Source organism: Gavialis gangeticus, unplaced genomic scaffold (assembly GCF_001723915.1).
Source record: "Gavialis gangeticus isolate Ggan-Ray unplaced genomic scaffold, GavGan_comp1, whole genome shotgun sequence".
Taxonomy (NCBI): domain Eukaryota; kingdom Metazoa; phylum Chordata; order Crocodylia; family Gavialidae; genus Gavialis; species Gavialis gangeticus.
The window spans coordinates 20038766-20052786 of record NW_017729026.1 but is presented as its reverse complement, the minus strand read 5'-3'; the positions used below and the strand labels follow the sequence as shown (position 1 = coordinate 20052786).

Below are 14021 nucleotides of genomic sequence, written 5' to 3'. Positions count from 1 at the left end.
CCCCCCACCCCCCGATTTTAAAGGATTAAAAAGACTTCTGAAGAACTGTGGTTTTCATTATGAAAACACAATTCTTCACAAATGTTGGAAAACCCACATCATGTTTCAAACATGATATACTGGTTTGGTTGGTTCTTAACCTTTTCCTTTCAGAATTTTCTGTTGCATGATTTCATTCTATATGGGTGGTTGACATAATTAATCCTACGTGTAATTGGCTAGATGTGTGTTTGTGCAAGTGTGTGTGTGAGAGAGAGAAAGAGAAGAGATATAATAAAAGTGGATTCAGAAAAAAATATTTCAACTGACACAGCGTGTCTTATCACAGCTGTTTTGCAGCCAACAAAGACAAACTTACCTGTGCTGTGCTGTAATCAAAAACACTCTATTCTAGGTTCTCCTCCCCTTACTTAGTGTTCAAAAAGTTACCATGCTGAAAACAGTGTTATCAGAATGAGTAGGCACACGAAAGGAAGACATACAAATTGGGCACAGGTTTTTTGAAAATGTCTGAAGTTAGGCTCCTAAATTCATATTTAGATGCCTGAATTACTGGCTGCATTTCAAAAGTGCTGCATATCCAGCAGCTCCCACTAGCTTAGGGCTGCAGTCCAAGAAGATACTTAACTCTGTGAGGATACAACAAGATACTTATCTAAGCATGTGAGTAGTTCAGTTGACTTTGAATGTCCTTAACTACTTTGTTATATTGGGATCCAGATATCTAAATATGGATTTAGCAGCATAAATTAAGTTGTTCTTCCATGTGTAGGGAGTGCAGGAAGCGTAAGCGATTACTCTGTATTTTAGCTTAAGATTTTTCTTTCTGAATCCTCTGAAACAGGTTTTCCTTGAAATTATATATATATTTGTTTTCTTTTGGCTGCTGCTTTCCTTCAGTCTATTTCTCTTTCTAATAATTTAAAACTACTGTTCATTATTTACATTAAACTGTCTCTCCTGGGTCTGCTTTCTGTAACCTTTCCCCTCTTAAGAATTCCAAGAATTCCCTGACTTTCCTCAGGGGGATTTTAGACATGTTTTATCTGAGACTTGGGGCTACGTTGTTAGTAATTTTTAAAAGTAACTATATTTAAACATTTACATTTAACCTCTGTATAGATTTGCCATTGAAACACGTTTTAACACAGCCACGTATGTAGGAAAATATGTAATTTTTATTTCACTTTCAGCCTTTTTTAGTAACTGGCTGTAAATCTCCACATGTATAATGAAGGAACCTTTACAATAATAATAATAAAAAAGGCTGACACACACCCTAAGGGCCAGTTATTTCAACTGCTTTTCCTGATTCTGTTGCATTCTTTTTCTTTTTTCTTTTTTTAAATGAAGACGTGTCAGAACCAGAGGCCTTGTACACAGTATAAAATGACCCCAGCACAAACCTCCGGCATTCCAAATCCTTTACTCCACAGCTGTTAACATCAGCCAATCCAGCACACAGTCTTGGCTGCTGTTAACACAATCTTTCTGTCTCCCTCCCCTTCCTTCTCCTCCATTTGCTAGAATGCTTAGTGATGTTTTACATTAGGCAAAGGCAATTATTCTAAATCTTGGTGAGTCAAGAGTTTAAGGCTTATGTATTTTGTTGTAAGTCGTTGTATATTAATACCATCCTTATCACTCCATCATCTGAGTAAAGATATTTTTGTGGAAAAGGGGCATTCTTTCCAAAGCACAGATTTCCTTAATTTTAAAGGCAGTTGCTCAGAAGGGATTTTGTCTGACGTACCCAAATAAAATTACTTAAAGCACACCAGTTTACTTACAGTTCTGGACTGAATCATATTTTTTCTAAAACACGCCTGAGGGATTAATATTGTCCCAAAAATTGTCTAACATTTTATTTTTATATTTGTCTACTCTAGGATATTTCAAAGATGGTTTGGCTTCCATTGCGACTTGGAGATCTGATGCCACAATGAGGACTCACACACGGGGGGCCCCGAGTGTGTTTTTCATAAACGTGGTTTATTTCGCATTGGCCTATAGTACTGATGAGAACCCAAGAACTGTGATTCCTTTCATCAATGCCAACTACGACAGCTACCCCATGCTTTACTTTTCTAAAGGAGAGGTGGGAGATTTGCGGCTCAAGGCGGTCACTACACATCAGCACATCACAGATCGGTTGACTGAGGCAGTGCAGACCATGCTATCCAATCCACTGGAGTACCTTCCTCCCTGGGACCCCAAGGAATTCAGCGCTCGGTGGAATGAAATATATGGAAACAACCTAGGTGCCCTGGCAATGTTCTGTGTGCTCTACCCTGAGAACCTCGAAGCCATAAACATGGCCAAGGACTACATGGAAAGGATGGCGGCTCAGCCTAGTTGGTAGATTTTTGTCTTTTTGTTCTTACTGCGTAAATTCTCTTGTAGTGGAATGAATGAATGTGTGAATGCATGAATGACGTTCTTGAGTGCATTACTATGCAGTTATAGGCTTTTATATTTGGTAGATATATCCCAGATTGCGTTTCAGTTGCCATGACATTCATCTTACTAGCAATTGATTTTGAGAATTAGTAAGTCCCTCTTATATAAAAAAGATATACAAATGACCTTTCATCTGAATTGGACATTAGCAGTTATAAATTACTCTAATGCTGAGAGAAACTACTTGAGGGTAAGATTAAATGCAACATAGGGAAGGTGGCAAAGTTTGGGGACTAGAAAATACTAATAGAGGTCTAATCTAAGGTGTTACCTTGTATCTCTCTTGTAAATAGATAGAATGACTGACCTGCTTAGATGGATTTCGCTAAAAAAAAAAGCAAATGGAGATAGTCTTCATTTGTAAGACACCAGTGTATCTCAAATGTTTAATTTCAAATTACATAAGATTGATACTTATTGGGGGTTTCTACACGTGCATTTACGCCAGCTTAAATTTACTGTGCAGTAATTTACAGTGAGAATAGGCTGGCATCTACACATGCAGGTGACCTAGGACTCAATTTAGGACTAAAGCAGCCTGCCATGTGCCCCTTTGGCCACCAGAGGGAGCTCCAGCTTCCGGCCAGATGGCTGCCAGCCCTTGGGACTAACTTTAGTTCCAAACTGAAGTCAGCAGAGGCCCCCTGTGTTACTGTACAGTAACTAATTGGGCATAAAATTGATACCTGCATGATGCAAGTATCAAATTTACACTCAAGTCAGCGTATGTTGCCATATTTATGCACAGTATGGGTGTGCTTGTGTAGACATGTACCTGTACTGTACAATATTTTCGGTTACATGTAAGTGCACCCACTGTCCCTCACAATGACAATACAGAATGTGTTTTCTTGATTAAATACAGTATGAAATATCTTATACCTGTTGAAGTTCAGTGTGCCACCAGTTACTGTTCTGAACCCTCTCTTGAAGATTTAAAAATTTGGATTAACAGGTAGTCTTTTTCTTGCTTACTCTCCTTGATTTTTTTTAAATATCAGCTGCTCAGTAACCCAACTTCAACCAGAGGATTGGACGGTACCATTGCCCAAACCATTCTAAAGCTTGCTGGTTAGGGCACTCTCTGGAAAGTGGGAGATTTGTATTGGAATGCCCTCAGGCTGAGAAGGGCCTAGCACTCAGGTCTCCCAAAAGTTAGGTGAGTGCTCAAAATCACTGGACTATTGTACAGAAGATGGCCACTACCACCAGCCAGTTCGGTGTAGGAGTTGTTGAAGTGTTCTGAATCACAAGTGAATGGAAGAAACTAATGGAGACCCTGAGTCAGGCATCTGAGTTCTTAAAAAGAACAGGAATTCAGACATACCCCTGCGTTTAGCATTTCCTCTAGGCACTTTTGCTATTTCTGGATTGCTTTTAGGTGGTCCACTGACTGTGTAGTAATTCTGGATGCATAAACCCAATCAAATTATATCAGCCTGATGAGACAGGGCACCTAAGGTATAGAGGTTCCAATAATTAAGTGAAGTACAATATAGTGCTTGATGGTGGTGTTTATTGTAGTACTTCTTGTTTCTATCCCTGAAGTATGGGAAGATACATTCATTCTATTTACTTTTACTGTATAAGCCCTGGATCACCTTTTTTCTTTATAAGCCAACCTTGTTTGGCATCTTACATTTCTAATACGAACCCTATATTTAGTGTGCAACCATTGTTGATTTTCATATATTTAGTAGTAAATGTCACGTCAGACCTGTAGTTTAACTTTTAAGGGGAAAATGTTACAAACCCAGTTCAAGTATGTTATTGAGTGATTTGTCTCTCTGTGCTTTAGACAGTGGCTTATTTTGAGGTCAGTGCTTTCCTCCTTATTTGTTCCCTGTAATGAAATATAATTGGAAAATACAGCATAAGAGCAAATGACAAGATTATTCAAGATTAACATCAAAACTCCACCTTAATGTCCCTGAACATACAAGAAGCAGCTTAAAGAATTAGGGTTTTAATATAAAAAAAAAGCACAGGAGAGATGAAAGTTAGAGGAAAAGAGGAATTGAATGCAGATTTTAAAAAAGGAACTTGTATGTATTCTTCATAAATAGTTTCTAAAAAGTAAAAGCAGTGATTGATCTTTTGCAAAATCTGCTTTCAGCTTGTCCTTTCCTAAATCTTTTTAATATGCTATTTCCTGTCAGGTTCTCTTTATAAATAGCCATAATAATTAAAAAGAACTCATAAGAAGACTTATCAAGCCTTGTCACTAGGGAAGTATTCTCTGTATGTCTTTTCATACTCAAGGAAATTCCCAGTACCCTCTGCTGGTATTTTTGGTTGTCACAAAATTGTTTTAAGTGTGAGGTAAACATTCCACAAAGGTGTCTCAGGATTTGAAAGACATCAGTGCTGTGAGTGTCACCACACCTTGAACTGAGTTGTTGAATAATCATGGTGATTCAGGAGCTAGAATTAGAACAGATGGTAGAAGGGAGTGGGCAGAGGATGCAAAAAACTAAACTGGGAATGCCACAGAATAGTAGCTTTATCCAGGGCTATGAACAGACATTCAAAAAGCTGGAGCCTGAATTGATTCAATCTTTGCTGGTTAGTCTAACCTGTGAAGATTGAACCAATTTGCTAGTGAATAGACATGCACTTTTGACTCCGGAAATGCTGGGATGTTGGAGGACTCTGATTTAACTTGAACCAGGAAGGGGTCTAGGACACAAGTTCCATAAACCAGTTTGACCTCAATTGGCTAAGTCTTATACTACATTCAACCAGGTTTATCTCAAACTGGTTTTGGCCATTTTGAAACTGGTTTATGTGCACTGAACTTATGTTCTGTTACAGGTTTAAGCCAGTTTCTGATCACTTAATAGTGCTTTATGTGTAACTTCTGTCCCTGGCCCAGGTGCCCATACAGGGAATTTTGAGCAAGAGATAGTGGTGTGACAATTGCATTCATACTTCTGACAATCAATAAGAATCATCCAGGACTGCTCTGTAAGCTTGGAAGAAGTTTCTGTCCTTTGACTTCTATCAAAATCCCCTGTACAGAGTGGGGTTTTTTTCCTCAGTATTAGTATCTAGGTTGAGAGAATTTAGCTCTTGGGCTTTTTGAGATGTCCCACCTTTCACTTTTTCCTGCTTTGCAAAGGCTCTGTAGTGCCAATCCATGGCATTATGGTGGAATTTATGGTCCAAAGTTTTTCATCAAGGTCTCAGTCCTAATCTTTCAGGCACTTGGGGACTTTCAATCCTAAAATATCTTGGAATATCTGATAAAAGATCACCTAAAGATAAAAATGGTGGTTACCAACTTTACTTCTCTGGCACCAAGCTACTTTATACAATATGGGTAAAAAACAGAGCTTAGACAGCAACTGCAGACTGTGAAATTAATTCCCTCAGGAAGTAACAGCAACCATCACAAACCTCAACACCTCCTTCTCTAAATAGAAAGAATATTTATTTGACTTCCGTAGTCCAATAAGCAGGTTAGAGTGGGTATATGTGTGCGTATTTGTATTTAATGTATGGGGGGCGTTTCTCAAAAATTTCTAAATGAAACACTTCAATGCATACTATTCTTACCCTGAAAAGAACAAATGTGTGACAGATGTTAGTTGCATTGGTTAGTAAACTTATGGAAGGCACAGGGACAGTACTGTGATGAGTTTGGTGTATGAATCTGTATGCAGTAGTGCATGAAATATCACAGTAATGGAGCTTTAGAAGACTTTTGCTATAGGGCACATCCAGACGAGCTCAGCCGTGTGGTATGTGGTGCTGCAAATACATTTGCAGCACCACATACTGCACAGTCTGGTATTCTCTGCATTGCAATGGTGTGCTGCCCAAGCATATGCTGTGCCGGGGTTTCTTTCTGAATGTTTTCTTGACCCATGGATATCCAGGGGTCAAAAAAAACTATGGGGAAAGAACCTGGAGCAACACATGCTCAGCCAGCACGTGCTGCTGAAAAGTGGAGCTAGGCTGCCTGTTGTCTTGCTGTGCTGCCAGGCAGACTCTACACAGCTGAATTACCACGGCTGCAGCCTTAGGAAGCCCCTGGGACCCCAGGTAAGGCTGCTGGGGCCAGCCCAGTGCTAGCCTGCCTCCCCTACCTCACAAGGGGCAACTTGCCACGCACCAAAGCCGTTGTGGCACAGGCATTCCCCGGGTACACCTCTGCTCCTTGTCCCCAGTGAAGGTACACCACTGCTGCTTGTCCCCAGTGAACCAAATGTCCATGTGCATCTGGACGCACCCATGGAGTGCAGTTTCTTATGCCTAATTTGCCTGGAATTTTGGAAAAAGGAATTCCTTCTATATTGCTATATGACTGCAGCCCCACTAATTTAATAGTTTTGATGCTGGTACATAGTTTCATATGGAAGCCCATTTTACCCCAGAGGTGTTTATCTGATTAGAAGGAATGTTTCAAATCTGGTCTGTTGCTGTTCTTTAAAGTTTTGCTGTTAGAACTTGATCCCTTTGGCAGTCCTACCTGGATTTTCTCTGTGATCTCTGCTAAAATTACACTGAATCTAAAAGTAACGGCCATAATTTTAAAAACCCCAAGTGCAAATCACTTCATTTAAGAAATATTTTAAATGATCTTAAATAAGTTTTGAGATCTGTAATAAAACCAAAATGAAAGGCATATTGGTGATGTTTGCAAAACTAAATAAAATAAATGTGGTTCAGCGTGTCACAAATCATTGTTCTAGGGCAGGTGTTAGCAAAGCTTTCTAACAGAGAGGCTGAAATGGCCCAGCTAGGGTCAGAGGAAGGTGGGCCTGGTCCCCTCTACTGCTTCTGCCTGCTGCATGCCTGCAGCATGGTGTGGGCACAACCCCTACTGCCAGTGCCCATGCCACCTGACTACAGTGCAATATGGGCAGACCACCATCTCCACTGGAGTCTTGGGTGCCTGGCAGTGGTATGGTACAGGGAGAACTCCCCAGAGCCCCTCACAATCAAATGCTGTCAAAGCCATGGCTCTGCTAGCTTGATCCAAAGGTCCAGAGACCAGATTTGGCTCTGGCCATATCTTGCCAACCTCTGTTTTAAGGCAGGAGTGGCCAACCTGTTGCATCTGTGCCACAAGTAACAGAGACAGCCTCTGTGTGTAGCATGGGACAGACCAGTGACAGGACAGTCAGCATAGTGACAAACAGGGCAGAAACAGCAGATGGGGCAGGAAGCAGAAAGCAGAGCAGCAAATTGGGCAGGGGAAGGGGATCAGCTTGGTATGAGGTTAATTTGTGGCACACCTGCCAAAAAGATTGATCCTTACTGCTCTAGGGCAGTGCAGGATATATAGAAATTAAAAAGTCATTCTTCATTTTTAAATTTAATTTTTATGCTAATGGGAATCTTTTCATTTCCTGAGTCTACTTTCATCTTTACTGTAATTATGAAAAGATGGAAGTCTAATACTATTATGTGAAACCTTAATTCAATTCCTGTTCATGTGGTCTAACAGAAAATTGAGCTGTTTGTTACAACAGAAAAATTTGATAGCATATTACTGATAACAGATGGGCATGTGTAGATGAAATGTCAGCCCTAAATTGAAGTGGTGGGTTTTAAAAAATACTGCTTCCATTTAGGAATGATTAGACCTCCGTGTTGTGCACACACCCCACTGACTTACCTACCTCTCCAGCAGGGAGGGGAGGGCAAGCTGCCAGTGGGCAGAGCAGTCCTTGGGCTATAGGGAACGGGGGAGCCAGTGCTTCCTTCTGCAGCAGTGTCACCTCCCACCCCCAGGCAGCACCTGCCCATAGGCACCCGGCTCAGGCGGTCCCAGGGACACCACGGTCATGGAGGGGAGCACCAGGCCGCCGCACAGCTCAGGCAAGTAGGCAGGCTCCGGGGGGGGAAAAAAGATCAGGCTCGCCGTTTCTCTTGGGTGGAGCCTGTTTTCCTGGGCTGCTGCCAGGCTGCCTGCAGGGCTTCCTGCAGAGCCACAGAGCTGCACGGAGCCCAGTGCTTCGCTCCGCAGCTGTAGGGGCAACAAACTAAAACTCCTTGAACTCCTCAAAAGAGTTTTAGTTTGCAGTGCCCCAAGTCATTTAAGGTGCATTACACCACCGAATTTCCTACAGTGCCTGGAAATAATGCGCAATACACCACTGAGGCATGCAAACACCAACACCATTAAAGTGGTGCAAAAGCATTTAGCCCACTTTAAAGTATCATGCCCACATGCCTCTCATTTTGTCTACACACAGCTGATATCTTTGTCAATGATTTATTATTAGATTAAACAAAAGACAACAGGCTATGGGTAAGCATAGTCAATCATTAAAGTAATGATATGTAAGCAGACCATACTTTTGGACTCCAGAAAGATGGAAAAAGCACTTCAGAATATCAGTCTTATTTGAAAATTTTTGCACTGGACCTTAAAGGGAGACAAAGGGACCCTTTTTAGACAGCATCAATGAATTCGTTTCATTTTCCTGGGATTTGATATGTTAAATTGTTTGGGATTTCAGGGAAAGTTTGTAGCAAATTATATTAGCACCGTAGTATGTTATCTGAGCAGCTTCTTACAAAAAACAGAGGATATTTATGAAGGTTAAAGCTCCATGGCATTTTATCTGTCACTGGCCCCTAGAATACTCCCTTGCTAGAATGCATTTTTGGCTGATGGGATGTATAATAGTGATTCTTTCCATATGCCTTCTCAACCTCTTCCAGAATTGAGTGATGTAATTAGAGTCCCCCAACATGTAGAAAGATTTTAGTCAGATTTTATATTTTGGACAAAAAAAGCTTGCCTTACAGATGGAAACACCGATGCTCTGCAAAATGGCAAATTTTGCATCCTTGTTACATTGAGAGATTTTGTCAGTCAGTGTACTAGAATTTAATATTATTTGCACAGTCCATGGACCATTTTTAATACAAACATTTTGCCAGCATATAACAAGGAGAATATGAAATAAATCCTCCTTCATGGGCTTGTTATATAAAAAAAATATAGTTTCCAAAAAAATATACTTTCCTCAAAAATAGAAGTGAATGAAGCAGTGATTTACAGGGGACTTTGGCATAACAGTCTTGATTTTTCCTCACTAACTAGAAGCCTTCTGTTATTTTTTGCTTGTTAAAACATATGGAGCTCACATTATCACATTTAGCAGTGTCTTTCTACTGTTCAGTGCACCATACCTTTAAAGTTTTATGTTGGTCTCTGAAAGCTGAAACATCTGTTGGAGTAATGAGAATCTGCCATCATCTACCTTCAAATAATGATCAATAGGGATTTATAAGACTGTCATGGACACTTCTGTAAGAGAGGCATGAAGGATACAGAGTTAATTTGACCTATCCATGCCTTCATAAAAATAAAGAAAAATAAAGAGACAGAATGTGAAAACTGTAACAAAAATATATATCATTTGAAAATTAAATTTGAGTGTATAACTATTCAGTGTTACAGGGGTGTAGGTTGTAGCCGTGTTGGTCTAAGGTTCTTTGGGTGAATCTGATATCTTTTATTAGACCAACTAAATAGTTGGAGAACAATTTTTAAGCAAGCTTTCGGGCTCAAAAACCCTTCGTCAGGCTAAGGAAGTTTCAGCAGTCGGTGTGTGCTCTTCCTGGATGGAATGAAAAGTAAAAAAGCCAGAGGCTGTGCTGGTGTGCATACAAGACAGGCAGTCATTGAAAATATAGATGGAGGAGTCAGTGGGTGAGAGACAGGCTGGGTGTGGGGGAGAGAAGGGGGATGAATAGTGGAGAAGTAGCTGGGGAGTCAGATGTCAGGCAGGTTATAATGTGTCATAAATCCAAAGTCTATATTTAGTCCATGATTTTTAGTATCCAGGAGGTTGATGAAGTGCAGTTCATAGGCTCGTCTCTGGGAAGTGTTTTGTAAGTTTCCTTTGAGGATCAGGACCGAGAGATTGGAGAGAGAGTGGTTTTCTTGTGAGAAATGTGCCCCCACAGGTAATTGGGTATTCCTGTCTTCGATAGATGTCCAGTGTGCATTCATTCTGGTGTGCAGTTGTTGTTTGGTCTCACCTGCATATTTTCCATCTGGGCATTTTGTGCATTGGATGAGATATATTACATTTCTGGAGGTGAAGCTATAAGATCCAGGAATGCTGATGGCTCTGTTGTGGGGTATAGTGATCATGGGGGTGGTGGAGATGTGCTGGCAGGCTTTGCATTTCATGCCACTGACTCCTCAGTCTACATTTTCACTGACTGCCTGTCTTGTATGCACACCAGCAGAGCCTCTGGCTTTTTCACTTTTCATTCTAACCAGGAAGAGCACACACCAACTGCTGAAACCTCCTTAGCCTGACGAAGGGTTTTTGAACCTGAAAGCTTGCTTAAAAATTGTTCTCCAACTATTTAGTTGGTCTAATAAAAGATATCAAATTCACCCAGAGAACCGTGTCTAACTATTCAATAGCTATTGTTAACAGTAGCTAACATAAATGCCAATGCTTTCTTTATATCTTTTTTTTTTAAATACAATTAAGCCTTGATTTTGTGGCTCTGCCGTAAGTACAGTGAGCTCATTTTGTGGAATGTCTGGTTTAAACATTTGCTACACAGTATTAGAAAGTCTGTTGAAATAGTAAAATAATATAAAATAATTGCTGTTTCTGCTTGGCACCACCCTTTGTTATAGCACACCAAAATGAGCTTTTCAACAGACCCATAGGTTTGGAAAGGACCTCAAATCATCTCTTCTAGCTCTGTGCAAGATGCACGATGCACTATTCCTAAACTGTCCCAGCCATTACAAAAGCTGAAGGTGCATGACTAAATAGAACAGTCAATCCCAAAGAATCATTTTTCTAATAAAATTCTGAATTCTGACTACATGGATATATAGGCCATATCCAGACGAGCACGGCCGTGCGGTATGTGATGTCACAAACACATCTTTGGTGCCACATACCACGCTTGTAGATGCTCTCTGCACTCAAGGGCACGCTGCCCATGCATGCTCTGCTCCGCTTTTTTTCCACAGGAAAAAAAAGGTGGAACAGCACATGTACAGGCAGCGTGCACCACTCAAAAGTGGAGCCAGGCGTCCCAGAACTGTGAAGCGGCTGCCGGCCATGGTTCCGCACAGCAGAATCACTGCCCAGCGCACATGGCACAGACGTCCATGCTCATCTGGACACGGCCATATAAGGGCAATGGCATGAAAGAGATTATAGAGACAATGGTCTGAAGAGGACAGACCTATGGGGAAAAACAAGAGAATACTGGCAGAAGCTGACAGTACCAAAATAGGAATGGGTAGAGTTGGTCCACACAACATTATGACCAAACTTTCTCATATTCTTATAACAGGCTCTTAGACCTTAGAAAACTCTTTTTTCTGGGTTTTGTTTGTTTGCTTGCTATTTTAGCCCATTACACGTAGTCAGCATGGCTTTTTTTGCCTCTTTTCTTGTTTCAAACTGGGCTGAAATGAACAAAGCTGTTAGAACTTCCTTACCTTTGTTGTGAAGCAACATCTGCCAATAGGACGTCTGGGAATGGCTTGTGACTGCAGCAGAACCAGGAAAAGTTGTGTGAGCACAACTTTTTCTCCCTTACTCCCATAGAAATGCCCACATTCAACTTTTGAAAGTTTTTTTTTCAGAGCCATTCCCTGCAATCTGCCAAGCACTAGGGGTGTGTAGATGATTGATCAATTGGTGTAACAATAACCCCCCCCACCTGCTGCCCAAAACAGGAGGAAAATATTGACTGGTTTGGACCAAACAAAAGTTAAAGCTTTTCTGTATTTGTCACTGGAGAAAATGAAATATTTCATTTCTTTTTATACCAAACTAGATATGCCATTTGACTGGATATAAAGTATTTTGTTGCCAGGAACTAGTAAGATTAAGAGCTAGATTACCATAATACAGCCAGAAATAGCTATGTCCTTTTATTCAAAATTCCAGTGTACAGGGCACTTGCTCAGCAGGTAATAGACCCCTGTTCAGTTACCTCCTTTGTCTGTCAGATTTGAACTTATATGTTCCACCTCCCAGAAGAACATTCTATCCACCAGACACTGGGGGTGCCTATACATATGCACTGAGGGTGCTCCAGTGCACTGTAATTAATTCATTGAGTCTGCTGCAGTGTAGTAATTACCATGCTCCAGCAAGCTCCAGTGTCACATGTATCAGCACCCCTGCGCTAAAAAATGGTGGTGGGGATGCTTTAACTATAGCTCGTTCAATGAGCTTTAGTTAAAGCACCCCTGCTGCCATTTTTCAGCATGAGGACACTGATCAATGTGATGTTTGGATGCTTTAATTAGGGTGGCTCTCAGATAATTAACAAGCACCCCATGCCTCCTAGAGCATATGTACAAATGCCCTGGGGTACTGCAGGAAGGCTGGGTCTCATTTTGTCGTGTTGATACTGTTCCACTTTGCATGAAATAATTATATATTTGCTATCCATTGGCAAAGAGGTTACAGCCCAACGGAATGTCCTAACCATGAGGTTAAAGAGTCATTAAATCAAGAAATGATGTGTGTAGACAAAATGGGGGCCCTAAATTGAAGCAGCAGTTTTTAAAAAACACCACTTCAATTTAGGACTGATTAAACCCCTATGTTGTGCACACACCCTGCTGACTAACTGGCCTCTCCAGCAGTGGGGAGGGGAGGGGGAGCTACTGGCAGGCAGAGTGGTGCCCAGGCTGCAAGGGAGCCAGTGCTTCCCTCCGCAGCAGCGGTGGCCCCCCTCCCGGGTGGCACCCACCCACAGGCACCTGACTTGGGCAGTCCTGGGGGGCACTGCAGTTGTGGAGGGAAGCACCAGGCCTCCACGCAGCTCAGGCAGGCAGGCAGGCTCCGGGGGCTGGAAAAAAAGATCAGGCTGACCACATTTCTTGGGAAGAGCCTGCTTTTGCAGGCTGCTGCCAGGCTCCCTACAGGGATTCCTGCAGAACTGTGGAGTTACACGGAGCCCAGTTCTTTGCTCCATGGCTGTAGAGGCAGCAAACTAAAACTCCTCAAAGGAGTTTTAGTTTGCTGTGCCCCAAGTCATTTCAGGTGCATTACATCACCGAATTTCCTACAGCAGCTGGAATTAATGCGCAATACGCTGCCGAGGGATGCAAACACTAACACCATTAAAGCAGCACAAAAACATTTAGCCCACTTTAAAATGTCATGCACTCACGCCTCTCGTTTCATCTACACAAGGCCATATTTTCTTGGTCTCCCCATGGTTGTTAAAGATCTCAACGGACTTTTTACAAAAGGAAAAGTGTTAGCCACAGCCTTCAACCATAATTTTCATTGGCCTTACCTATCTTAAACCCTTTTATCTTCATTTCCTGTCCAAAACTTCTCCCTGTCCTTCTTTGCCCTAATAGAATCCCAGTAAATTAAATTGGATGGCACAGGGTGTTAAATCCAAACCAGATGCTATTTTACCTCGTGCCAAAATAGCATTTAAAAAACAATACTGCTTCAATAAGAGCATCAGTGTTCCCTGTTTCCTAAAATTTAGGAATTCAGATTCACCCTTGTTAGGCTCGAGGCATGCTTTAGAAAATGCCAGCTCTTAGTTTTCACTTGATTTGATTACAGAGATATAAT

The 14021-nt window shown here is 41.4% G+C and overlaps 1 protein-coding gene across 3 annotated transcripts in view; it reads left to right on the top strand.

Moving 5' to 3' along the window:
* Positions 1-14021, top strand: part of LOC109299575 (dermatan-sulfate epimerase) — a 435657-nt gene that overhangs the window by 390839 nt on the left and 30797 nt on the right. For 2 of the 3 annotated variants that reach the window (XM_019520065.1, XM_019520063.1), the window contains one exon: positions 1890-2358. In XM_019520065.1, the coding sequence (XP_019375610.1) occupies positions 1890-2358 (469 nt within the window). Of the gene's footprint in view, positions 1-1502; positions 1578-1889; positions 2359-14021 lie in introns of those variants that run through there. The other variant, XM_019520064.1, reaches the window with a different exon arrangement.